The sequence below is a fragment of the Poecile atricapillus genome, chromosome 4 (genome assembly GCF_030490865.1).
Source record: "Poecile atricapillus isolate bPoeAtr1 chromosome 4, bPoeAtr1.hap1, whole genome shotgun sequence".
In the NCBI taxonomy this organism is placed as follows: Eukaryota; Metazoa; Chordata; class Aves; order Passeriformes; family Paridae; genus Poecile; species Poecile atricapillus.
The window spans coordinates 37,855,599-37,882,196 of NC_081252.1; the positions used below are offsets into that span (position 1 = coordinate 37,855,599).

Consider the following 26,598-nt stretch of genomic DNA (forward strand, 5'->3'; position numbering starts at 1 on the left):
CACCCCGGCGAAATGGGAGCAAAAGAAACACCCCTCTACCCGCCCCTCGTCGTCCCCCCCGCCCTTTTCCATGGAAACTCGTAAAAGGAGGAGGAGTAGAGTTTGCTACGGAAAAGTCTCACCTTGGTCTGAAACAGTTTCAGGCGTTTCTGCAGGATCGGAGCTGCCCGTCTCGGGGGAGGGGAGGAGGCAGGCAGGGAGATCTCTAGCTACCTATATATCTATATGTATAATTTTTTTCCCCCGCTTGATCTCATTTTATTCCAGCAGCACGTATCTCCACCCCTCCTCCCCCTCCCTCTCCAGGTTGATCGGCTGAAATGAGGCTTTGCGCGCTGATCCCTTCTCGGGCTTTAAAACAAAACCCGGCCCCGCGCAGCCGGCGGCGGCTCGGGGCTCCTCGGCGCTGAAGCGCGGCGGGGCCGGGCGAGGCGAGGCAGGACACCGCGGAGCGGGGCGGTGGCTCCCGCGGAAACTTCACTTGGAAAATAAACCTCCACCTCCACTTTCCTGGAGATCCACGTGAGAGCAGGAAAGCCCGACTGCGAGATCTCTGCGCTGCTGCTGCATGCTGCAATTTTACTTTTTGTTTGCCTTGATTATTTTTTTTCCTGTTTGTTTGTTTGTTCTTACTTTCATTTTGGAACCGGTTCCCAGCTGCTTGGCTGAACTTCTGGAGACCAGTGGACCTTTTATAATGCCTTCTTCTGTTTTAAACAAACTGTGGGCTCTTAAACTTTTGTCTTTCCCCCTCCCCCTCGCTCCTTAACCCCCACCCTTCAGCTCATGGGGCTAACACTGCAAAGCAGCAGCAGCAGAGGGGGAAATATACAGACACTGATTTATTTTCCTGTCTCCTAAATTGTAGTTAATTCTTCTCATCGTCCTCCTCATCACCCATTTTCTGGCCCTTTTTTGGCTGCCGGGTGTCGATCTGCGCATTGTTTTTTTCTGATCTCTATCCTTTTGTTGTTGTTGTTATTGTTTAAATGCCATGCACTGCTTATCTAGAGAGAAAGCTATATGGAGATAGAGGCGTATAGTGAATGCGCGTGTGTTTCCATAAGACACACTATCAAGGGAGCAGATCAGAAGCAGCCCGGATCCTGACCCTGACTGTATGAATAAGTAAGCAGGATGCTGACGACTGTGTGTTAGTTGCCTGTAAGGTTTTCGTAAGTTAAAGGGGGACGGAGGAGGGGGGACAGGCCAGAGACAGAGCTTAGAGTAAGTGTTCGTGCAGAGGGGGGCGAAGCTCTGACACTTTGCTCCTTCCAGCATAGCTGCTGCCTCCCATCAGTAGAGCTCCGCGGTTCGCTGTAGTGCACCCCACCTCCTCCTCCCTCCTCCCCGCTCCCTTTAATTTTCTTTCCTTCCTTCTTTTTTTTTTTTTTTTTTCCCCTTTCTCTTTCCCCCTCTCCCCGAGGTAGTTTGCTGATGTGCAGCCCGGATCCATCTTCTGGCAGCATCAGCGGGACCGGGGTCGGCGGCGCGGCGGTCGGCGGGCGCGCAGCGGGGCGCGGGCCGGGCGCGGAGCGGGACGCGGGCAGCAGCCGCCGCCGCCGCCTCCTCCTCCGCGGGAAGTTTGGCTGGGCTTTGACAGAGGCGAGGGGAAGCCCTGACAGACAGGATCTCCCAGCCTGAGTCCACCCCCTGCGCCCACCCACACACCCAGCGACTTTTCCCCGGCGAGGGGGCAGGGGGGGCAGCGGCGCTCATGCTCCTCACTCTGTGTCGCACCCGTCTGACTGTGGCTACCTAGGGAGCACCTCTCTTGGAAGAGACTCCAGGTGGAGAAGGAAAAAAATACCAACCTCCCCCAAAACCTATGGTTTCTCCATCCCTTACCCTCCTTTCCCAAGCCGGCGTGGACAGCAGAGCCGGCCGCCTAGTTCACCCTCGCCCTGCTCGCCACCTCTCCGCCCGAGGGAGGATGAAGATGCTTTGCTGGAGGATGGCACTGTGGCTGGCCGGGTGGACTGTCTGCGGGAAGCCTTCTTCCTGCTCTAGCCTTGATTATGACTACACTTACGATTTCACTGAAGAGGATAAAGCCGAGGCGATAGATTATAAGGATCCTTGCAAAGCCGGTAAGTGACTTCAACGTCTAATGCAGCTCCCCGCCCCCTCCCCAGATGGTGACTTTGTCTCGGCTTTATTTACGCGGGGTGCGTGAGGGGGAGTCCCGGGCTCACCTGCTCCCTCCCGGGGCAGCGGCGGCGAGCGCAGCCGGCTCCCTACGTCCAGCCCCCTTTGCTGGGGAAGGTACCCGGGACCTGCTTTTCTGGGACTTCCCACTTACTTCCCTGGGGTCTCCGGCTGGGCTGGGAGAGGGGCGCGGCGGCGGGCAGGGCTGGCCCGGCCGCCAGCGCTCCGCGGCCCCGGGGGCGTCGTGCCGGCCGAGGAGCGCTCGGTGCCGGCGCCGCCGGAGCCGCGGAAGTTGCAGAGAGCATTTCGGCGGGGTTCGAAGGTGTCGGGGCGGGACTGTGCCCCGCAGCACCCGCCGGGAGCGCGGAGCGGCCGGGCCGGGCTCCGCCGGAGGGTGGCGGCTTCTCCCGGGGCCCTGCCCGCGGGTGCCGCCTCCGCCTCCCTCTAGCCTTCTTCCATCCCAACCTGTCGCTCCCCGGCCGGGCACCCCTTCCCGTGGGCCGGGGCGGGCCCGGGATGTGGATGCGGGAGGGTTCCGCGGGGGTGGTGAGTGTCTGCCGCGGTTTCAGCCGGGCGAGCCCAGGCGTCCCCTCTCGGAACCCGGGCCGGTGCTCCACAGCGTTCCTGCCTCCCGCGTGCTCCGAGCCCGACACATCCCTGTCCAAACCCTGCGGGAAGAGCTGAGTTACAGCCTCTCCTCGCTTCGTACGGTGGCTTTCTAGAATGTTTATCCTACTGATATAGGACCGCAGCCTCTTCAGTACCAGATACAATCCTTCGCCCATTAAAGTTACCAATAACAAGAACTGATCTCAGGAACTGCGTCCACTGGTATTTCAGCAGACAACTGTACCTCGGTGATGCTTTTTTATCCTCCTCAAGGTGTTATCAACAGCAGCGGTTGTCCATGCCCAACAGCTCGATTGTTAAACAAGCGCTCAAGTTTTCTACCAGCCTCCTTTGCATTAATTAGTTATTTTATATTCTGAAAACTGGTTCAGCCAAAGGTTGTGTTCACTATAGCTGAGTGGTTTTCTTTAATTTATTGAAGAGAATGTGGTGTACATATATGCCAAATATGCAGACGCTCTGTTTTTCTAATCACAAAAATATTTTGTTCTTAAGTGTGAATTGTTAGGTCTGACTTGCTTATAACTGAAGAATGTTCAAGTTCAAAAAGAACAGAAGCAACTGCAAACAAAACAGTACTTTTTTCTCAACTAGCACTCACAAATGAGTATAAGTAACTGGTCATTGTTAACCTGAACTCTTTTCTTCTGGTCTGTAATTCTTTAAGACTCATATGCACCATTTCATATAATGAGAAATGCATATTTACTCTCAGTTTGCTGTGGGATTCTTTTTTCATAGTGGGAATAATTAGCAATTATAATTCATGATACTAACTGTTTTGAGGTTATGCATGAGAGAAAGACAACAGTAGGAGACCGCAATTTGATCTGCATTGCCAATTCTCTGCCATCACTTTGTTTTGCCTGGAGAAAGAAGCATTTGTTTGGAAAATTTGGCCCACAGAAACATTTTATTGAAGCTCTTACTTGTGCTGCTTCACAAGGATAGGGAGCTTAGGTACTACAGGGATGGCAGACAGGTAGGTGTATGAAGAGTTACCTGTGTGTAGTTCTTCTTAGTCTTAAAAGCTGTCACTTTGAGGTTCTCCATCCTGTAAAAGAAAACACATTTTTTTGTTTACTTCTTATTGTGTGGCAATTCTTCAGAAATAAAAATGCACCTCACTGCTGCACGCTGGGTGTGTACCATGTACCCATCATTTTTAATAAATTGAAAGCTCTATATATCAATGAAAGCTGATCCTCCAAGAGTATTTCCCAATTTAGTTTTTCTGCTAGACCTTTCTTAAAGGCTCCATTAATCTCAGCCTGTAAAGTACTGGTGCCTGATCAAAGATGCTGGGAGTAGTGGATGCTCAGCCTCTGTTAACAGCATAGCCCAAGTGTGTGCTTTCCCTAGGTCTGCTCTTATTGTCTGGGCTGGGTTTTGGACTCCCAGGAGTAAATTTACTCATCTCTGCCATCAGGATGGGTTCCACAGTGGGGCCCTAGAGAAGGACAAAGCCAGGCTTCACACTCAGGGGTGTGAGATGTTCACACTCTAATTTATGTGTCACTCTATGTGCAAGGTAACAGGATAAAATAAGAGAATTCTTGCTGAGATAACGCTCAAGGTATGCAGGCTTTGTAGATATAATTAACACCCGCTTTTACTGCATCTTGAGGGCCTGCAGCTGAGGCTGTAAAAGTTTTTTGTTTGTTTGTTTGTTTTTTAAGCTGTTCAGGCTGGTCAGTTGGGTCAGTGTTAGGAGCCAGATATAAGTAAATTTCTGCAACTCAGCAAAGACCCAAAGTAATTTTTGGTTTTACCTGGTGATATGCTTCAAAAACTCCAGTGATACCTGTGCAAATTTTAGACATGCTAGAATAATTTGACCTACCCCAAATTGCATCTTGCTGATGCAAGATCGTTTCACTTGTATTTTAGAAGTTATTAGAGTTCAAATTTTCTCTGGTGAGTTGTGTTTGTTGCTTAGTTTTTATTGCACAGACTACGTTTATAATCTTGTGACAGAAAGAAATACATGAGGCGTCAGATCCATAGTTAGATGAAGTCATAACTCTATATGTCTATGATACCTACCTCTGTTGAATAAATGTTCTTTTGGTAGGTCCCTTTCTTCCTGTTTTATTGTGAAAAAATGGAAGAAATTTACCAGAATCACTATGTGACAGCCTCTGAAGGGCTCTTTATAGGTATTCTGTGGGATTTTTTTATAGGTACTATATGTGTATTTTAACATTTTCACAAGGAAGGGATCATTTTAGTGAATGTGCCTAGAATCACACTGTTGCCTTGACTTAAAATTCCCGGGAGCAGCACAGTGTAGGATGTAATAGAGGCTGAAAAGTACATTTCTTACAATATTTCCAGCTTTGTGAAAAATCTGCAGATGACAGGTGTCTGTTGGATGCCCTGTAGAACTAGGAGGTGTTTCTGGAACTGATTTGCATCTAAAAGAGCAGCTATTGTTTGCAGCAACCCCAAAGTACAATCTCAGCAGTGAAGCCAGCACTTTGGGAGCCCTGGACTTCAGGGAAGAGAAGGGCCTGGAGAAATGTCGTGATGCTGTTGGGGAAACATTAGAAGGAAGCTGTTGACATTGTGCAGAAGAGCTTGATGAGCTGTGTGGTTTCCCATGGGTTTGTCTGCAGACCTTTAACCTGTGTGTGAATTTTGGGTCATGCTACTCCTCCTTAAGACAAGAATGCTGGCACACTGTAACAGCGGGATGTGATGTAACACAGTTTCTGTGCTTCTGATGTCTCGGATATTTCCTTGTGTCTCTCTGCAGGATATTGCCCTCAGTGTTTACCGTTGTAAGTTCAAGTGTAAGGCATTCTTAGTTCATCTTCAAGATCTGATTTGCCAGAAGATGTGAAACTGGGAATGCCATACTCTAAATCTAAGGACATAGATCAGCATTTGTATAATCAAATATCACTCCAAAGAGGAAAATGCTGAGTTAGATTTCAAGGAGCATCACCAGACTTTTCGGATTGCAGCATGCACCTGCATTTATCTGTGGATTCCTGAAGATTTTCCATTCTTTCCATTCTTAACACAATTTATAACTTATTCAGGATATCAGCTGAAAAATATAGAGAGTGAGATGGCTAGAAAAATCATTTCCTGTCCTGTAATACTTGTTCATAGCCTGCACTTAGTTGATATTCAAGGTTTTCTGAAGGCTTTTGTTTTGTTTTCTCAACAACTTTGTTTTCCTAAAACAAAACAAAGCAAATAAAAAAGTGGGTGTACTCTGGTGTGGACTTCCAATTAAAATACCATGAACTGTGGGAGATTAGGCAAGAAGTCTTAGTTTTGTTGTATAGCCATAGCACTGAGGTCTGTTTCAGCCTCTGGACAGCTGACTGTCCTCAGACAAGTCTCTCTTAGCATTTCTTCTGTGAGGTATTTCACTTACTAAAACAAATGTTAAAGATTTGGGGAATAAGCTTGAAGCTGAGTTCCTTGGACTATTATTTTTCCCTTTTGTGGGCCTGGATTTTTTGGTTTATTTTTACACCACAAATTTTGTCTTGCACTAGGGGAAATTCTCCCAAGGAAAAAGAAACTTTTACAGTTTTCACTGCAGTTAGTTTAGATTACTCCCCCTGCCAAACCCAGTCAATTGGGATTTTTTTTTTTCCCTTTCAAATGATGCATGAATTGCTTTTATTTTTTCCCTCAATGAAGCTAGATAAAAATGTCAAAAGACAGAATATTGAAGACAAGCAATTAAATTTACAACTTTATATCTTGAAAGTTCATTAGCATGCAGTTATTTGACTAAGAACGAATTCTGTATGTCAAATTCTGTATGTCAAATGCATGCCTCCCTGATTGAGAATTAGAGAAAATTAAGACAGACTGTCCTTACATGTCCATGTCTACGTCCTGTGAGAATCTAAGGAACTTGTTTGTTTACTTTATAAATAATAATACAAAAAGTTTGGATTGTCCATAGCAGGGAAATTAGTATTTCTCACATCACTGAAGCATCAAACCTAGTAATGTCTTTTATTTGTAATGTAGCTGAACAGGAATGATTGATGGTAAATGTTGAGTACAATTATTATGCAGTGACATCTGTAACTGCAGTCTGACTATTGTTTCCTGATGTTGTAGCAGCAGCTTTCTATACTGCTACATTTTTATTTTAGTTTCCCTCTTGTGCTCTGCGATGTGTGTTCAGTTGCAATCATTCTAATTGTGCATTCTGGTAATAGGAAAATCCTTAAACCCTCTGATTATATATTTTGAATCTGTTGCATGATTTAGGTAATCAAGATCTTTCGTATTTATAGTTCAGTCATGTAGTAGACTCTTAAAGCTATATTGTGCAGTTTGTATTAATATAGAGGTTATGCTGCTAATATCACTTGCCAGATTGACAGAACTGTGACTGTTCATGTAGTAAATGCATAGTGTAGGCAGCTGAAACAGAAACAAGCTTTTCTGAATAGTCTTCCCAACTGGTTTCCATCCTGCTGTGGATAAACTTATAGGGTAAATAAGACTACTGACAAATTTAGCTTTTAAATATTTTTTCGCCCCAGAATTCTCCACCATTACTTTATCTTTTATGGCCTTAAATGTGGTATCACAACACCTTTGAAAGAGATTTGTGAGAACATCAAGTTCTTTTTGTCCTTGGCTTCATTGAAAAGATTAATTCAGTATGGAACTCTGGGATAACTACATTAAATGGATATGCTTTATGTTCTAACTTTGTGAATATCCTTCCACACTGAAGGCTAAATTTCATGTCCAGACGACTTTCCATAGGCGTCTGTTTCTGAATAGATATCCGGTGTGTCAAACGAATGACCTGCAAGGAGCAGTATTACATCACTGCAAAACAAGTCTGACTAACAAATCTAATTGAGTTTGGAATCAGGTCCCCAAGGCAAGCTCTGAAACATTCACCACACCTGGACATCTGCCTTATGTCATTCTGATTGCCCCTCTGGACAATGGGGTTGATAGGCTTATGACATAATTTCATTCACTTCTTTTTGGAGAGAAAGTCATGTCTGTGGTGCGTGGTAGTGACAGAAGGTCTGTAAAATGCAAAAGCTGTAAGATCGAAGATTCGACTTCTGGTTCTCACAAACACACTGGACCCTGTGGAGAGGAAGACTTCTCTTTTGTCTTCCTGGATGCATTATAATAGTCTAAATTTTGTAACAGTGAATGAACAACAGAAGAAATCTCTAGTCTTTGCTTAGACAAGATGTATTTATCCTTAAATTGAAATAGCTTTTTATAGTCTGGCTTTCAACTTAGGAAAAATATTATGGTATATATTTTTTGGGTTTAATATGTATCTATAGAAAAGATATATTCTAAGAGCAGTATTACAGAGCAAAACTAAGTTTTGGCCTTTCAAAGCTTTCAGTTGGATAAGCAGCATTTCATAGGGTTTTTCAGACATTTCTCAGCCTCTTTAGGATCTTTCTAATCTACTTGTTTCAGTCATTATTGAATGCAGTCCATACCCCCCATTCTTAACCAGAAGGAACCTCTTTCCACCTCCCTACTACATCTCTTCAGAGTAACAGAACTGAAAGTGTGACTAGAGAAATCTTTGTGTATTTTTAGTTCTGTCTTGTCAGGATATTTTTCTTGGCTGAGAGCTAATGGCCAATCTGTTAATGTGTTTTAATGCATATTCATTCTTTGTGTCTGCTGTATATCTCCTACTTCTTTTCCTATAATTTCTTTCATTGTTACTATGGCGAGTTCCCTTGCTTCTGGATTCTCCCTCCACTGAATGCACTTTTTACTTGCTTTTCAGCTTTTCCCTCTGCTGCCTGACCAGTCTTCTACTCCTCCCTGTATTCTTCCCTTGATGTGTTATTCTCTTGCTTACAATTATCAGTTATTCCCTCCAAACATAACTTCTAGCTCATCATCAGGCTTTCTGTAAGATTGTCCTCTAGTGCTTTGATAGCTCTGTAGCAAAGAAACTGGGCACCTGTGCTCACAGCTGGAAATGAGGGGGAGGAGAAAGATGAGTGGGATGTGTGTGACCAGCATGTTCTCAGAGGCCTTGTGCTGGATGCTCAGTGGGCTGCAATGATCTGTTAAGCACTGCACAGCCAGCCCTGAAATATCCAGCTACAAATGTTTATACAGAACACATACGTGAACCTTCTCTCTCTGTTGGACTCATGTATGTGAAGACAGTCCCTTGCTGGTCAGGAATAGGATGAGTCTCAGTACTTGAAGTGTAAAGGTTGTATAAATAGTACTGTGTCAGAACAGGTTGAGCTGGGAAGCGTGTGTGTGGACACATTCAGAGCGTCGGTGTGCCACCCATGTGAGTGATTTCTTCTGCAGACTGTTACGGAGGCAGCTCCCACTCAAACAGATACTCTCACACGGCTTTCTGGGGGGAGTTTTTCCCACCTAATGGTCTGCAAGTGCAAATGTTGAGTGACTATAAATGAGTTTCAGATGTTTGAAAATATTTGAGCACAATCAAATAGCTCTTACAGAGCAATAATGCTCCAAAATGTAGGTTTGTGGGTTTTCTTTTTAGTATTACAAAACAGAGATTGTCAAGACCAAGATGCCAAAAAGTCAATATTATTCTAAAATAACTCCTATTTTTTTCTTGAGGTGCGTGAAATACAATGCCTAATAGGATATGCAGTGTTTATTAAGCCAGTTTCTTTGCTATATATACTTTCATGATAAAAAGGCCCATCAATAATTGACTAGAATTGATTTTGAAATTTTTTCCTTCATTCTGATGGTTATAAGTGATGCTTGATCAGGAAATAATCAGCAAAATAAGGACATAAAATTGCAAAGGAAGGATGTTTATTTTAAAATTAATTTTCAGTGCATTTAAATCTGACTTTGGAAATTCTCTGTCTTGCTGTCCTCATGAATTTCATGTCTTTTCCTACAGAAACTGAATGACAAAGACTCATTGCTGTATTTGAAAGGTGCCAGTACCTTTCCAGCCACATTGTGATTCTTGGTTATTGTAAATTGTATGGTGGAACTTAGGTATCAACTCTTGTAAGAAGTGAAGGGACAAGGACACCAGCTGGGGAGGTTGGATCAAAATAGCTGCACAGATGAGTTACATTATTCTCACACTGGTAGCAGCAGTTAAATATACTCCTAGCAACAAGTTTAATTGTTATTAAACAAAAAAAATCCATTTTATTGGTGTCTAATGTTTTAATAGTTGCTAGTTAGGTACGTTTTTGCTGTCATGGGCATCATAGCACTAAAGACCTTCAATACTTTTCCACTTTCCTGAAAGTATAAAGAATTTTGCTTAGGGCACAGTGATTGTCCAAAGAGTGGCCAAAAAGGCAGAGTTTCCAATGTTTCTAGATGATGTATTCAGATAAGCAAAGAAAATAATTTTATATGGTCCTTATATAATATCAAGATTTATTTAAGCAGTTTGCTTGCAGAGCGAATTATATTTGCTTTCATGAGGAGTAGTTTTAGAACAACTCTGCGGGTGTGAGAACATGACGATGAACTGCCCAATTTCTCCATCTGGTAAAATGTCCTTATATTCATAACAAATTAGCATACATCTTCTTTTTCATTTGTACTTGCATTTTTCCCTTACTCAACATTACTCTTACAATTGTGCTCTTACTTCAGCTTTATCTGTAGGGAGGTTGTGCCACACTAGTTTACAACTGTTTCCAGACTTATAATTCTCTACTTTATCCCTTGTATAAATGTATAGAGAAATGGATAAATTAAGTATTTTGTGTTCAGGCAATCTGCTTAGCCCTTTTCTAAGGAAGAGCGTAGTGTGTTTCCATGAAAAATTGTCAGCACCATGTTGAAGGCATGTTACCCATTTTTTTTATGATCTTCGTTTTTGTACCAGGATCTTTGATATGCCCACCAGCCCATCCTTTTGTCATAATATAAACTACTCGGTCTTTAACTATGGAACACTTCAAGACTATTGATTCAGAGCTGAATTGTGGAATCCTTTTTCTGTTGTTACTCATATGGCATAATTGCATTATGTTCTGATAACTTACAGAGATTAATCTTTTATGCTTGGAAAAAGAAATTGTTAAAGAATAACCCACAATAAACCCTTAGACAAAAAATATTAATTCAGCCTGTAAATAAATCGCTAAGGAACCGGGTTTGCATGGGTATTTAATTCCCCCAAGGTTACATTATTGGAAAAACTGTTTAATGAAAATAGGGTAAAAAGATGTTCAAGTTAGCAAAGAGAAGATGAAAGAGAAGGAACATGATGAACATGAACAATTTCAGAAATAACACAAGAAAATAAAATAGAAGATATTTGTTTCTACTTCTATTAGTCTGTTAAATTCTGAAGTGGAAAATTCAGAACTGAGACTAGGAGACGTGGGGATTTTATGAAACTCTTTTTTAGATTGAAGCATTCCATGAAGTCAGTATTTGGATATATGATATGACATTTACATAGGTAGCAGGGGTATCTGAAGGGCTGATATTTAGAAATGGTAACAATAATGATTTTCAAATGGATATATACCTCAGGCTTCAGAGTTCAACCCAGTATTTAGTGACTTGAAACAAGGATGAACCCCAATATGTGGCAAGATTATCCCTGTCTACCTACTGCAAATTCTTGTTTCTTTCTGTGAAGCAGCTGGTGGTGACTGCTGTCAAAGACAGGACCTTGGATATGATCCAGTGTTGCAGTTCCTTTGTTCCTCAGCCCTCCCTAAGTGCTATGTCAGAAACGCATGTCTTGCAGCATGCCGAAAAGATAAATGCAATTTAGCTATTTTGGGATGTGAATGAATTTCAAAGCTCAATATCACTGTAAACACATTGACCAACAATAGTTGATGAAAATGAATGTATGCAAGCATACAAGAAAACTGCATTCACCTATGTTTATAAGTTGTCAGTATGGGTCCAGTGGAGCACTTGTTCACGTTTATCTATAAACCACACGTATGCACACGCTCACCTGACCACATAAGGAGCTCCCACTGAAGCATAGATGCCTACAGAAGTATCTATAGAGGCTCTTTAAAGTCATGTGTACAGATTGTGTGGTGCTTTTCTTCTTTTTTCTTTTCCCCCACTTATAAATGCCAATGTAACTTGTGTGTAAATCTGACCTAGAGGCCATTGGACTCAGTGGGAATGTTTCCAGCTACTTTAGAGATAGTGTTTATAGGTGAATAAGTAATAAGCAGAGCTGACTAATTTATTTCTGTGTACTTGGGCTATGGCTTACTTGTATGCATGTGCTCACATGCGTTGCAGGCACATCAATGAAGACAGTTGGATTCTTGCCCCAGTTTCTATAGTTGTCATCACTAACACAAGAGTATCATGAAATCTTGCATTCAGTGACCTTGTGATTACAGGTTCTTTCTTGCTGGACTGGGGTGTGAAAACAATCCAGCAGCTTGAAGAGCATCTGATTTTCTCTTTTTTTTCTCTTTATGAGAAGCCACAGGAGATAAGACTGGATTTTAATTACTGCAACAGTTTCTCAACCTTTAGAGATAGGTTTCTTCTTGTTATAGCTGAATACTCTATTAATTGGGCAATCTGATAAATGACTAAAGATGCTGATGAACATGATGGTTGCAGTTGCATACAGTTTCTTATCTGTAAATCTGAAATGTAAAGATAATAAGCCATTTGTTTCAAAATACAGCAGACATGTGAAACTGAGGTCAATCATGTACCATTAGGTAAAGTTTGACAAGCCCTGAAAGTTTTTTCAGTGATTTGCAATATCCCAAAATTAACACATTTTCTAATCCAGAGGCTGTTGGGAGCTAAGGAGATCTCAGAAAACTAGGAGGAACAGGTGTACTAATATCCCCATTTATGTAGTAAATTGAAGAATTAGTTAATGGCATAATGAGAAGGGAGCAGAAAGTTTTTTGGTTTTATTTCCCCAGAGCTATGTGTAGCTTGGATGGATTGGAAAAGCTCTAAATTACTGTACAGAACTAAGTAACCTTACACCATAGCCTAACTCTGCAAATCTTGCATTTGCCCAAATAGTTTGTTACTTTTGTGTTTTGAAAACTTGAGTTTTCTTTCTGATGTTGTTTCTTCAGTGTGTTGAGCTTAAATCATGGCCAGAGTGAGACCTGCAGGTGATAAATGAGTCTGGATTTGACTGACGATTCTTGTTGAAGAAAGTTCTTGAATTTAGTTACAGAGTTTTCTAGAGTTACCTCATAAGGGAAAGAAGTAAGGAGAAAAATATTTCCCCTTCATGAAAAGGTTCAATTTCTACAGTTTTTTCATCCTTTGATCACTAAATTGCAGGAGCAATAGAGAGCAGAGAATGTAGGAGAGGGGTTTCCTCGTTTTATTGTTTTTCTTTTTTTTTTTCCAGTTTTTTATCTGCATTCTTGAGGATGAAACCCTTTCACACATGAAATACAGGTGGAAATACAGAAATCTAGTCCAAGCCTTTTGGATGTTTTCATTCATAATACCTTTAATTTGGAAGAAGTTGAATTAAATATGGATTGTAGTGCTGATGGATCACAGTCAGTGTGTCTACAGAAGTGAGGCATGAGTAAAGAGAATTCATAACATACGCTTCCTTTTGCATTATGGAAGAGAGCCAAATACAAAGATGCCTCCTAGATCAGTAATGTGTTTATGGGGATATGCAGATCTTTTAGCTAAAGGTGAAATGTTAGTGAGAAATACAAGCTATTCTATGATTCTTTAAATCAGAAATGTGGAGAGCCAGCTAAAGTCATGACAATCTTTATCAACTTGGACAAAATTAATTTTTCTTGGCTAGTTTTTGAGATTTTTAATAATGTGTCTTAGATTTATTTGGTGTATGGTATAGCGTTCCATCACATATAATGTATTTTTACTGATTTATTGATCTAGACATTATAGGTTCAAATTTGCACAAGAAATCGAATAATTTCCTGAATTACTTACACTTATAATCAAGTCTTTCCAAATATTTTGTTTGTCTTTCCTAATTATGAGCAAGGTCAGACTAAATAACAGCCATAAGGAAAAAATCAACAAAAATGAACATAAATAGTAATCCTTAATTCTAACTACATAATCTTATAGAAGAAGAAAAAATATTTGACCCTTGGTTTCTGCTCACATAATCTGGCTTGACTTCATTGACCTGAAATATCCTAGATTTTATCAGTGGAGAAATGTTTTTCTCCTTCCAAGAAGCAGATGATGTCTCATCAAAATCAGCAAAGACCTAGATAAGATTTTGGATGCACTTGCAAGTGCTAATGAAAAGAAGTTAACATTCCCATTCTTTGTGTAATTCCTCAGTTATGATTCCTTTTATGCTGTAATGATATGGAAATAAACCCTTTGTACAGCTGGCTGTCCATTGGAAAGGAGCATGTGTAAGATTTGCTCCTGCACTAATGGGGCTGCAGAGATTCCTTGCCCCCCGGGGGACAGCCAAACACACTCTACATCTTTCCTTCCTGCCCTCTTCAGAATCACTTCTTGATTTAGTTTCCCTTCCTGCTTGTTGGCTGAGGAGTCACGGGTATCAGTGTTTAAAGCAAGATAGGTGCTTAGAGAATGGGTTATTTGCCAGGCAAAGCCAGGGAATCAGGTAAAACTAAGATGCAAATGATAGGTGAATCATCTTGTACTGAGCCCTCTGCAGCCACAGATGATTTCCAGCAGAAATTTCTGTGAGGGCTTTTTTCCTGCAGGTCAAACTGCTCTCTGTAGTTTATCTGTTGCTATATTAGTGACTTTTTATTAATGATACACGTATCAAAATTCCTAGTGGTATTTTGTTCCAAGCTGTCATTCAGTTAAATATGGATGAATTGTTCTTGCACAGATCTTTTGGTTTTGCTTTTGTACAGTGTGGATTGTTCAATAACTCTTACACCTGGTAAAATGCCTTGGCTTATAAAGGTTTTGTGTCCGGAAGTTACGCTTTTTCTTTCTGCAAGATTGGTCTAAGAAAAGGAAGCTACCTTCCTTGCAAACTTTCATCTCTTTGGACTTTCAGAGCTAAAATAGCACTGCCTCATATCCTGCCATGGGATACAGCAAATCCAACAGGTGGGGTGAAGAAGAACCTGCAGCAATGATGTGTTACAGACCCTGGGTTGTGTTAGGTGGGCCATAATGTGGGCTGTACAGCAGGGAGCTGCACTCTGGGCAGGGACACACAGCAGCCAATGAAGGTGATTTTTTGGGGGTTTCTTTCTGTTTATGATAAAGCAGTGTTTTAATTTTTTAACTGACTTTTGTGTCCTCGCACATTCATGTATGAATACAAAATACTTTACAATGTATAAGGCTGAACTCTTAGGCTGAACTTCCTCTCAGGATCTCTTGTTACTTCTGATGAGATGAATTGCCATTCATCTCATGGTGGCGTTCACCTTAGTGGAGTCAGAATTTAAGGCTGAAGAAAAATTGTATTAGGGGTCACTTTACTGAAACTTACTGGGGGTGTATTTTTTCCAACAATCCATTACAGTGCAGTCAAGAGGTAATGAGGTAATTATGGTGTAACTGATTTTTTTGTGTTTTGTTTTTTATATATATATGCACACACACATATATATGTATACACACATACATACATATATATATACACATATATATATATATATATATATATATGCACACACATATGTATGCAGGCATTGCAATGGGAGAATCTTTTTGAAGTGACATTATGGTAGAAAAATTCCCAAGCATAATCGTCTGTTTTAAAACAAACAGTTGTTGTTGATACACAGTAAGAAGGAAATAATCCATGTAGTTTAACCAGGATCTTTGAATTGGTTGCGAAGAAAAACTAATTTTAAAAGCTTTTGTTGTTGTTGTTCCCCCTTTACAGTAGGAAATTATATGGAGAGAAGATGTTGTAGCACGGGGGACCGTAGAGGAACTGTTCTGTGCTGCGAGCCAAAGGACATCATTAGGAACACTCCTATTATCTGGAAGCCTGACTTCCTGTCTCAGTTTCCTCATGGGTCTCAATGAATGGCAGAAGAAATGGAACACTTTCCTTCTTGGCCAAAAACTCTGCTAAATGACTCCTTTGGCTGCACGCCACGCCATGCTCCGGAATAAATCCTGCAGCTCCCTCCTGAGTCTGCAGGGGACTCGCTGTAGTTCCTTGGGGCTGGTGGAGTGAATTTTAGAAAGCACAGGAATACCGTAATGCTTCAGGCATCCTTTTGTACATCTTGGAAAATTCTTTTTTGTGGTAGAGACCAAGAGATGCATTGACATTTTATTAACGTAAGCTTCCATGGGATGTTAAGGAACTGCAAGTATGTTAGGATTTTCATGTCTGGTAAATTATTTTACTACAATGAAAATAGTGTAGCATACCTAGTAAAATGTACCAGAAATGTGTAAAATAAGATGCTTTTAGTTATGCATTCAACTAAATAACTAATTTTCTGGGCTTTTTCCACATAGTTTCAGGACATCAAGTAGTGTTTATGTGCTAAAGTTATAAATATACTTTTATTGTAAAGTATAAAAATAAGTTAGTAAAGATTTTTGTTCATAGAATAAAACAAATTTCAGACATTAAATGCCATAGTTGATGCATCTATCATAATCTATGCATAGAGAAAAGCTTAAATAATTTTTTCCTTTTTTTATTTCTGGTCTTTGGTACATTTCTTTAACAGGTATATTAGCCCCCAAAACTTTCAGTATCTTCTCTTAGCTTTGATTTTAACTAAAACTGCAGCACCAAACTTTTGATTCAGTTGTTACTGTCAGTTTCTATACTTTCTATTTTAACTACATTTGGCAAGTAAGAGCCTTGCAGCTGACTCAAAGGAAACTTGGCGAAATATACACCATTTCCCAATAGCCTTTTTTTATAATAGAAGATATATGGGACAGTGTTTAATAATTTTTGTCTTGCTTTGCATCCAAGAAAAAAAATATTCTTAATTCTCTGGAGCAGTGAAATGCTTACCATACTTAGTGTTCTGTAAGTGTCATCTTTCAAGAGTGACAAGCAGCTGGCCAGCTGGAAATGTTGGGCATACTTGGAAAAAAGAATATACTTAATGCTACTGGTATATTTCAATAAGAAAGTATTGATCAGGTTCTGGTTTGTTCAGTTTGCTTTGTTTTGTTTCGTCTTGGTTTTTTTTCCCCTGCTAGTTTGTCTCATAGATTTTACTCTGCGTTCCTTGGTCAGGCTTTCCTGAATTTCCATACAAACTTACTCTGCCTGACTTTGGTGCTGTACCAGCACAGAAGGTGATGTCAAACAACACTTCTGCCGCTGAAACAGCTGTCAGCTTTCTGTGGGGATGCAATTGTGCTATACAGGCTTGATGCTGAGATTACTGGGGTTTTTTTCCCAAGGAAGTAGAACTGCTGGATTATGCTCAGCATGCCAGCCCATCCTGTTATCTGTCTTCAGACCCCTTTGTATAGGTGGCTAAATGCTTTCTAACATTTCTTTCTAATGCCCTTGGCTGACAATCAGTGCTCCCAACCTTGGTACCTGTGCATCCTGAGACTAGTGGAGGCATAGTGGATCTCCTTTTCTATCCGTTGGCTACAGGAGGAAATCAGAGACTTCCTTTTTTATGGCAGTTCATTGATATTAAGGTCATGGTTTTGAAAGCTGGAAGTTGGGAGATCTCATTTATTCCCATTGCTTCCCCTCCCTGAGCAGCAGTACAACCTTGTCCTTTCTGTTGAACCTAACAGTTCCCTCCCAGATGTCCTTTTCCTATCTCCTCCTGATTCAGTGAAAGATGGAGAGATTTCTGTGCCTGACCACAGTTTTCAGAGTCACTGGTAAGATGCCACCAAAAATTCCTCATCCTTTCCACTCATGGTACAAAATGTAAGATTTCAACTAACACAGTGGAGAAATGTTGATTTGTTTTGTTAGCATGGGTGTATTTCAGTGTCTGTAGTTAAGACTTTCCAGTTATTTTAAAAAGGTGTCATATAATACACATAATAAACTAAAAACTAAAGACCCCCACCCTCCTTAATGAGAGGATTTTTTTTGAGCTCCAAGGAGAGAGACCGCTAAAGGTGCAGAAAGCAGCATAATACATATTTCCAAATTATTTTGATTCTGTATTTATTTTAATTCACTGTACTTTTGTTTCTGTGCAAGAGAACTCTTCTCACCTTCTGTGGTCTTAAATGAATTCCTATAGTTAAATGTAGATGTTCTTTCTGAAAAAAATTATAAGCTAACAAATTCAGCTGTTGTCCTTCTAGCAGGACAGAATTTGGCTCAACTATTTATATTATTTTCATCCTGACTTTTGAAATAAGGATTTGGTTACAGTATTGAAGGTCTACCTTTTAGGGACTCAGGTGTATTTATGCTTTACCATTATTGTATTTCATCCTAATATTTAGCTGTTTAATATCTGGATTCACTATGTAGTATTTGTCTAATGATTTCATATCACATCTATAATTTACCCCAGAGAGTTTTGCTTTCCTGAATTTGCTGTGTTTTCCTTTTTCTTTTTTTTGTTTTCCTCAAAGAATTCTCTGAAATAAAGTTTGCACAGAGTTTCTTCCTGATATTTTTCTGACACTAATGTGGGAGAAAGTGAGTCTTTAGTAGACAAATGGTACTGCGAGTTTGTGGGAGGGAGTTGTTTCTTTATGTAGACTGGCCTATGGATTAATTTGTTGTGGATATAGCTAGTAATAAAATGGAGTATTGGTGCACTCAGTGACGTGACTGTGAGGAAAGCTTGCCAGTGCATCACAGGCTTATAGGTATAAACTGAGTTAAAAATATTCCCAAAGAGGAGGAGATTGTTGAAGTTTACCCTGACTAGATCAGTCAAGTTTTTGTTCAGCAGCAAAGCTAGAAGAGTAAGAAACTGGGTAGTTCTAAAATTCTTGTTCCAGTTGTTGCTTATATAAATTACTTTGTATTTTAATTCTTACACATTCTGGGTAGCTTTGGCAATTTGAATTTTTTTAGATCATCAACTTAGACTTGAGATACTTATTGTACTAAAACATTAGCAAGTCTGGGTTATAAAATGTCTGCTTCATTTGTGTTGTCAAAGTGAACATAATGTGGTTACAAAGCAAGACTTCACTCTCAGTCAGCTCCATAAGGTCAATTAAACTGAAGGTGCTGGAACATCTAGCATAGTATATGTTGACACAGAAACAGTTTGATATATCAACTGTAACTTGAAGAAGTGCATGAACCTGGGTTTTAATTGTGAAGGTTTAATATAATTTGGTAATGTAAATGAAAAATGGGAACTTGCTGTCATTATGTGTTCTAGGTAAAATCATACGGAATTGTTTGCCAGCCACTTCACTGGTTTGCAGAACAGAATAATATTAAATTTAGAGGAATAAAATATGTATTTTTGTATTGTATTTTTGTATTTTCTCTTTGTATTTGAAGATGACTTGTTTTAAGAGTTTACTGATCTATGCAGCACACAGATTTTTCCTGGAGACAAAGTATGTCTTTGTTTCAAGCCATTTACTGTACTTGCAGAAATGTTCGTAGTGTAGGAGCTCATAACAAAACAAGCCATTTCAAAGTGAACTGCAAGTACTAGTGAAAATGTTGATAAAGGTAGCAAGGACTAAATTAATTTCTGAATACATTGTTTCAAGTCTATGTTTCATAAAGAGAAAATAAAGTCTCTGTAAGGAGTAGCTGTACCACCTAACATTTCTCCTGTTGCTTAAAGGCTGAGTTTTGTCCTTACTTAAGTCAGTGCATTGGCTTAACATCCACTGGCAAATATGTCTTGGAAATCTCTTATATTAATAGTTTTGATGAGATTGAGTTGACTGCAAGGGAAAAATTAGTGGTCTCCCATATCTCATCCAAACAAAAAACATGTTCATGTAGTAATAATAACTATAAAATAATATAAATAAAAATAAAATATTATAATTATTAATTATAATAATAAATTACTCTTGAGCTGATGCATTGAAGGACTGTTTTGTGGAAGAATGAATGTAAATTCTCCACTGAAGTGCAATATACTTCTGCCTTCCAAACCACATTTTCATTTATCAGTAGTGCACAAAATTGTAATCACCAGTTCAGATTTTGCAGGCGCTTCATGTGCATTAATTTTTGGTTTGATTATTTCAAATCCCACTGTTTATGCTTATGCACACATTGTAAAGGACAACCTCTTTTAACTGTATATACAGCATTAACAGCAGAATTCAACAGAATCATGAGGTTGGAAGAGACCTCCAAGACCATCGAGTCCAGCCCAGCCCTAACACCACAACTAGACCATGGCACCGAGTGCCACACCCAGGGTTTTTTTAAACACATCCAAGGATGGTGACTCCACTACCTCCCTGGGCAGACCATTCCAGTACTTTATTATTCTTTCCATGAAAATCTTTTTCCTAATATCCAGCCTATATTTCCCTTGGTGCAGATTATTACACTCACTCTATGTATTTTTGGCTTTTGCTCTAAAGTGGTAGAGAACCAGGTCAATAAAGTCACTGTCAGCAAACCCTCGAGCGCACAGAGGTGTTGAATATTCACTTTGGGCTGCCCAAAAATCACGCTCACCAGCTGAGCCTTTTAATATTGCATGCAGCTTTGGTCATCACAACATAAGAAAGACATTAAGCTACTAGAGAGCCTCCAAAGGAGAGCCACGAGGATGGTGAAGGGCCTTGGGGGGAAGCCATATGAGGAGCAGCTGAGGTCACTTGGTCTGTTCAGCCTGGAGAAGAGACTGAGGGGAGACCTCAGTGCAGTTACAACTTCCTCATGAGGGGAAGGCCAGGCACTGATCTTTTCTCTTGGTGACCAGTGACAGGATCCGAGGGAATGGCCTGAAGTTGTGTCAGGGTAGGTTTAGGTTGGTTTAGGAAAAGGTTTCTCACCCAGAGGGTGGTTGAGCGCTGGACCAGGCTCCCAGGGAAGTGGTCACAGCACCAAACCTGGACAGTGGTCTCAGACATATGATGTGGTTCTTAGGGTGTTGCTGTGCAGCACCAGGATTTGAACTCGGTCATTGTGGGTCCCTTCCAACTCTGATTCTGCAAAAAACACTTCCAGTTGAGTTATGCCAAACAAGGTAACCAGTGAAACAGCTGTTAGTTTCTGTGTCAGATCTGTCATTCAGGGTCTTGCTCTCAGATCTAGCTGTGTAGTTCTTGGCTTTCAGCAGCAGCGAGCAACATGCCTGTGCTGCCTGCTGCCAGTGCCCAGTGAAAACATTTGCTCTCTGGGGAATCTGATTCCCTGATACAGAGGGAATAAAATTAAATCATTGTAAATCTGAGGCTTTTTGGTGACTCTGAAGGTTTGGCACTGTGGGATGGAGTTCCTGTTGCTCAAACTCTTAGAACCTGAGCGTGGAAAAAACTGAGTAACAGGCTGGGATGAGCTGTAGAAGGGTGAGAAGCTGGATGGAAAAGGGAAAATGAAATTATGCCTTTGCTGTGCAGTTGCTGGGTAATTCCTAGAAAAGCTAGAATTCATTACAACTCTCACACACAGCCAGTCACTCTTTTTGCATGTCAGGGACAGGTTTTGGTACAAATGGCATATTCTAAAACATAAGGGTCCCTCTCAATGGTTTAATCATTTTTCCAGATAGTTTTATGTTCAAACTTGAGTGTTACAGTTCCTCACTTTCAAAGACATTTTGTCTTCCACACTGGTCCTCCTCCTTTTCCACTCAGGACAATATGTACTTTTGTTGTTGACAAACAATAAATATTGTGTTTTAATTTTTTTTTTTTAATCAATAAAAGGCTCTTGTCTGTGTACAGAGCCTTTTTAGGTTTGTCTGTTTAAATACTTAACAGAGGTCTTTAATGAAGTCCCAGATATATGTCTCCTCATATTTTAGGGGAAAATTGCTAGAAACAAAATCTTTCACATTTACTTTTGGTGAATGAAAATTTGGACAGATGATTTTTTTTTTTTCCTTTTGAGTTAGACATGTTCATTCCTGAGCAGTCTCTGAAAGCTTTTATTGCCCTCTCAGCCCATCACAGACATCCTTCCCAGGAGTGCACCTCATGGAGTCAGGCTGTTTTGCACCAGTAGTCTGGAAACAGGCATCACCTTTCAGTTTGCCCAAGATGCATATTTATTAATGGAAACAGCAACAATAAAAACTTGAACTTACTAAATAAATAAAAATAAATTAATAAAAACTCTGAATAATCAGGCGAAGTTTCTTTAGTGTAGGTCTGATCTTTGCCTTCCATCAGGACAAAAAAGACCCCGATAAGCAATAACAGAAATATAACTTCCATCTTACAAACCACATTTACTGTTGTGAAACAGAATTGCTGTGAAGCATCTCCCATCTATCCAGTACTATTTTGTTTTCCAGTGGACTTCCCTTCTATAGAGCTTTCAAATTATAAGGCAGTCTCTGGTTTTGTTCAATATATTTAGAAAAGTTCCTATTATGGTTTTCTTTTATTGTTTATACTGTCTGGAAGAACAAATTTAAAACTTTCATCTCAGGTTGGAGCATAATTTGGTGTGATTGCTCAGCTTTTGATCTCACTACCAAAAACGTCTTCTTTTAGAAGCTGATAAAAATATTTGGCTCTGTTTCGCCTCAGTCACTCTTGGCAGTACTTCATCTGCTCTTCTGGGGTTTCCATCTGCTCTTTTATTCTGCAGTTTCTTCTTCAGGCCCCAATTCAGCAGCAACAATTGCAAATAAGTGAAAACATCACTAATTTTTCTGAGGGTATGGGGTTGGATGCAGGTGCTATTCTGCATCTCTGTCAGAATCTTCCAGGATTTTATCTCATTGCTAAAAGGGAGAATATAGCAATTCCCTGAGGCTTTGAGTATTACTTTGTTCTTCCTCCCTCACAGGTGTCCAAAGATTTAACCTAGAGCTGTATACATTATTTAAACCTGAAACAACAAATCTGTGAACTAAAATGTTACAAAGGCTAAGGAAAATATTTTTTTTTATCTCATGAACTTTTCAAATTAAAGTCCTCTTAGTTACAGAAAAAAGTGTATAAATGCATGTGAAATTAGATTTATTAAAAAGCTTTTTTCCCCAGTAACTTGTTCTGTTATTTAAGCACTTTTAACTTAAAAAAATTCACAACTCATAATAGGGGTTATTGATGCTGAATAATCATTTGCTCTCAAGTGATTAAGCTGCTAACCAGCACTCTACATTATATTAAAAAAAAAAAAATCACACATATACATGACTGTCTGCTTACTTACATATTTCACTTTCAAATGTGTTTGCCATTTCACAGGGTTTTTTACCTCTTATCCATGGATTTTATTTATTTTTTTTATAGAAAGCACAATCAAAGTTTCCTTGATCATCTAGCTGGTGGAAATGTAATTGTAGTTGTGTAGTGCTGGTGTACCAAAAGGCATATCATTATAGCGAAACTCCTATATTCGTTACTCGTAGGAGACAGCTTGTCTGACTTAATGTAAAGCTTAATCAGAAGGTTTAGAAGGGGAAGTAACAGCATAAAAAAGACCTTAGTAGTGAATACATGCATAATGAATTCATTCATTCAGTGCTTTCCTTGTATTTTTTTTTTCACTTGCTCTTGCAATGTACATTTTGTCATACTGAGAATTTAATTAATGGTAGGGAAAAAAAAAGTAATAGTCCTGTGTCAGCCTAGCACTGACATTTATGACAGCCTCCTATTGAGTTTGCAGAGGTTTTTTTTCCTATAGAATGCTGACAACTTATCATGTAAAAGCTTTTTAATAACTTTAACAGCAAAAAAAATTATTGAACAAAAAAGTAGTTTAATAAAATCTTTACATTTTCCATTTATTGAAGCATGCCTTCTACACAAGCTCTTGGTTTCCTTTCAGACAACTATTTTATATATCCCACTAGTACTTTTTGCTCTCTCAGAACTACTGTGTAAACTAGAGATATTTACATCAGAAGTGTGTATGACAGATTTTTTTGGTTTAAATTTTGTCTTCATTTCACTTTCAAAAATAACCATGGACAGATGTGTTTTCCTTTGACCACTAATATAGTTAGAATGTAATATTCAACTGCCTGTATTGTAGAGGAAGTCTAGGGAGCCTAAAACATATCCTAAACTTAAAAAAAAGTCAGTTTACTGATGCATGTTAACAAATCAGATGTTCATGGTGTTTTCAGGCACAGCAATGTGATCATGATGGACAAAACCAGGAGGAGAAATGCTGCACTGATTCATCTTTTCATTCCTTACTCCCAAATCTTCCCAAGTCAAGAATTTCTGGAATAATATATACAATAACTGACATCAACAGCTTTTGGTGTTTCCTACCAGCTCTGACAGCTGAAGGCAGGTGGTTCTTTCTCTCCCACCGTACCTGGGGCAGCTGCTGGAAGAAACAGGAGTGCAACTGGGAGCATTGCACGAGCGCTCAGCAGGTTTGCAGACCTGGTGGCTACTGCTGTGAGCCTCTTAGCCAGTGCAATCTTTTGTCTTTCCCTAGTGCACCTTACTGACTGAGTATGCTTTCTCCTATCCATTTTAGAGTGTAAGAAGGCACCTGGTACATGGAGTCTGTCTGGGAAGCTGCCTCTGTTATTTTTTCCAAAACAGAAGGGGAAAATTGATTCTTCCTTTATCACAGGGGAAACTTGTTTCCTGCTTTAAGCCCTAAGGGTTTTAATTAAACTTGGCAAGACTTCATGAACCCTTAGTCACAAGAATCTGTTACATGCCCCTACTACATCATCTTCTGTATTCAGAAGTGACCTAGTTTTCACACAGTTGGTCCTGCAATAAACAGATTATTGCAGGCAGGTGCTTACTATTACTGCCTGTTAAGTCCCAAAAAACTCCTTCCTGCTGATGTCACCATCCATAAGGGCTGGTGGATGATCTCTTGCCTTTAGGGCCATGATGAACTGCTAGCAGGTAGGGAAGCCATCATGGGGGACCTTTCCCATGAGGTGGTAGGGAAGAAGGAGTGAAACAAAAGATTCTTTTCCTTTCTTGTTTTTGGAAAATCTATGGAAGTGATAGGTTTTTGGAGTTCCTGAGTCAGGAAGATATTTCTGAGGAAGACACTTGTATAAAGGCCGACTGGCTTCTATGGGGTGAAACAATACAAGTACTGTGGTGAGGCAGAAGCTCTGGTCAGATGTCCATTTACTACTTCACTTCTAGTCTTAGCTTAAAAGCTTGGGAGAAATTTCACTACTGTCTTCTATACAGCCAGAATTTGTCCTTTTACTTGTAACTAATGAATTGTCCTAAATACTTTTGTTCTGACACAGTATAAAAATTCATGGTGGTCAGCATCACAGTTTGGAACATACTGGGTGTCACTGGGTTGCAGTGTAAATCATTATAGGCATACATAGGTAATTCTGTCTAAAATACATTGTGAGGCAGGCAGTAATGTGTGTCAGTGGAGTTGTTTGGGGTTTCTTTTGGTCATTTTAACTAACTTTGTGGTCAGACAGCTGCTGCTTATAACTTCACAGTTAGGTCTGGCTTGAGTCCAGGAAATCCAATGTAGTGGATGAAAGAACAATTTTGAGAAGAAGGTGATTGCTGAGATGCGATTTGAAGGCTCAGGGGAGAAGAACAGCTTCCCTGTGGCTCTGTTTTTTGCTGTAAAGTACATTGTCTACAATCTCATCCTAGTTTTTATTCTACCTTATTCATGCCGTTGCATGGACAAAAATAGGACCTATTTAGAATGGTTTTGTTTCTATAGTACCTGAGGGCCTCAAATGAAATGTATCTTGCACTCCATCTGGAAAAATGATCTCTTGCAAACTCTGCCCAGGCAAATTCTATATTTGTATAGATGGATGTCTGGCCTGGAAGATCAGCTTTGGTGACTCAGTGCATATTCCAATATGTTTCTATTGACAAAAATGGAAATTCTGGCTTGACTATTTCTTCCAGGGACTCTGTTAGGAGCTGATTTGGATGATTTGGCCTCATAAGCTCCAATTATATTTACCATTCTTGTGGCAGTATTCCAACATCGGTTCTAGGTGGGGAAACAAAACTTCCATGCAATATGTTGGTTATTGTTTATTTTATTCCAGAAATTCCCAGTTCCACTGCTGTCTGAAAATACAGGGTGATGCTCTCTAAGATGCTCAGGTCTGTGAAATAGAGCAGAACTGTTTTACAAGTCATGTCGGTCTTGTGGGCAGGTGTATTGGCTGAAAAACAAAGGAAAAGACAGACAAGTTTCTTAGTAAGAGTGTGTTTCCATGAAGCTGATGTTAATAGTTTTTCCATTGGTTTAATGAAGTAAATGGAGCTCACAAATGCTGTGGTTTTTCTGCTTTTGTATGTTTGTCTCTAGAAGGATGCATTATGCAAGTTACAGTGTTGGGTTTGGATACTTTCCGTCCTTCCATAAGTGGGATATTTGTCCAATTTTCTTGAAATCACTGTGAGTTGCTCAAAGAACTTATTTTCCTCCTAGTTTCTCAGAACCCCCTCCTCCCAGTCTTCCTTAGCTTGAGAAACAGCTTTTCACAATGAAGAAAACCTCTTTTAACTACACAAAATATTGTCACAAAAGAAAACAAAATGCTATATATATGAAATCAAGTGTGAAAGCAGGAAAATCTTTGCTACCCATCTCCTTGGCCCATTTAAGGCATGATGTGCTGTTTATCTGTAGAGCACCTTGTCCATCTGTGGGAAGTGATCAGGTCAAATAAATAAATTGTCATCCAGACTCCTGAATTTTTCAGTCTAGCAATAAATTAAATGAGAATTTACTCATGTAAAAAGCTAAATTAATATTTCAGGACAATAATAAGGTGATGGAAAGTACCCAAATATGCTAGTGCTGAAGAGCTATAGAAGGTCAGTGCCAAACCCTGGATCAAACTGATCACCCAAAACCACAGCTGA

The 26,598-nt window shown here is 39.9% G+C and overlaps 1 protein-coding gene across 1 annotated transcript in view; it reads left to right on the forward strand.

The window, feature by feature from the left end:
- Window positions 1-1,756: 1,756 nt before the first annotated feature.
- The window catches only part of TLL1 (tolloid like 1), a 128,219-nt gene continuing 103,377 nt past the window's right edge, over window positions 1,757-26,598 (forward strand). The window contains exon 1 of the mRNA XM_058839014.1: window positions 1,757-2,090. Coding sequence (XP_058694997.1) covers window positions 1,829-2,090 — 262 coding nt within the window. The 5' untranslated portion in view covers window positions 1,757-1,828. The remainder of the gene's footprint in view (window positions 2,091-26,598) is intronic.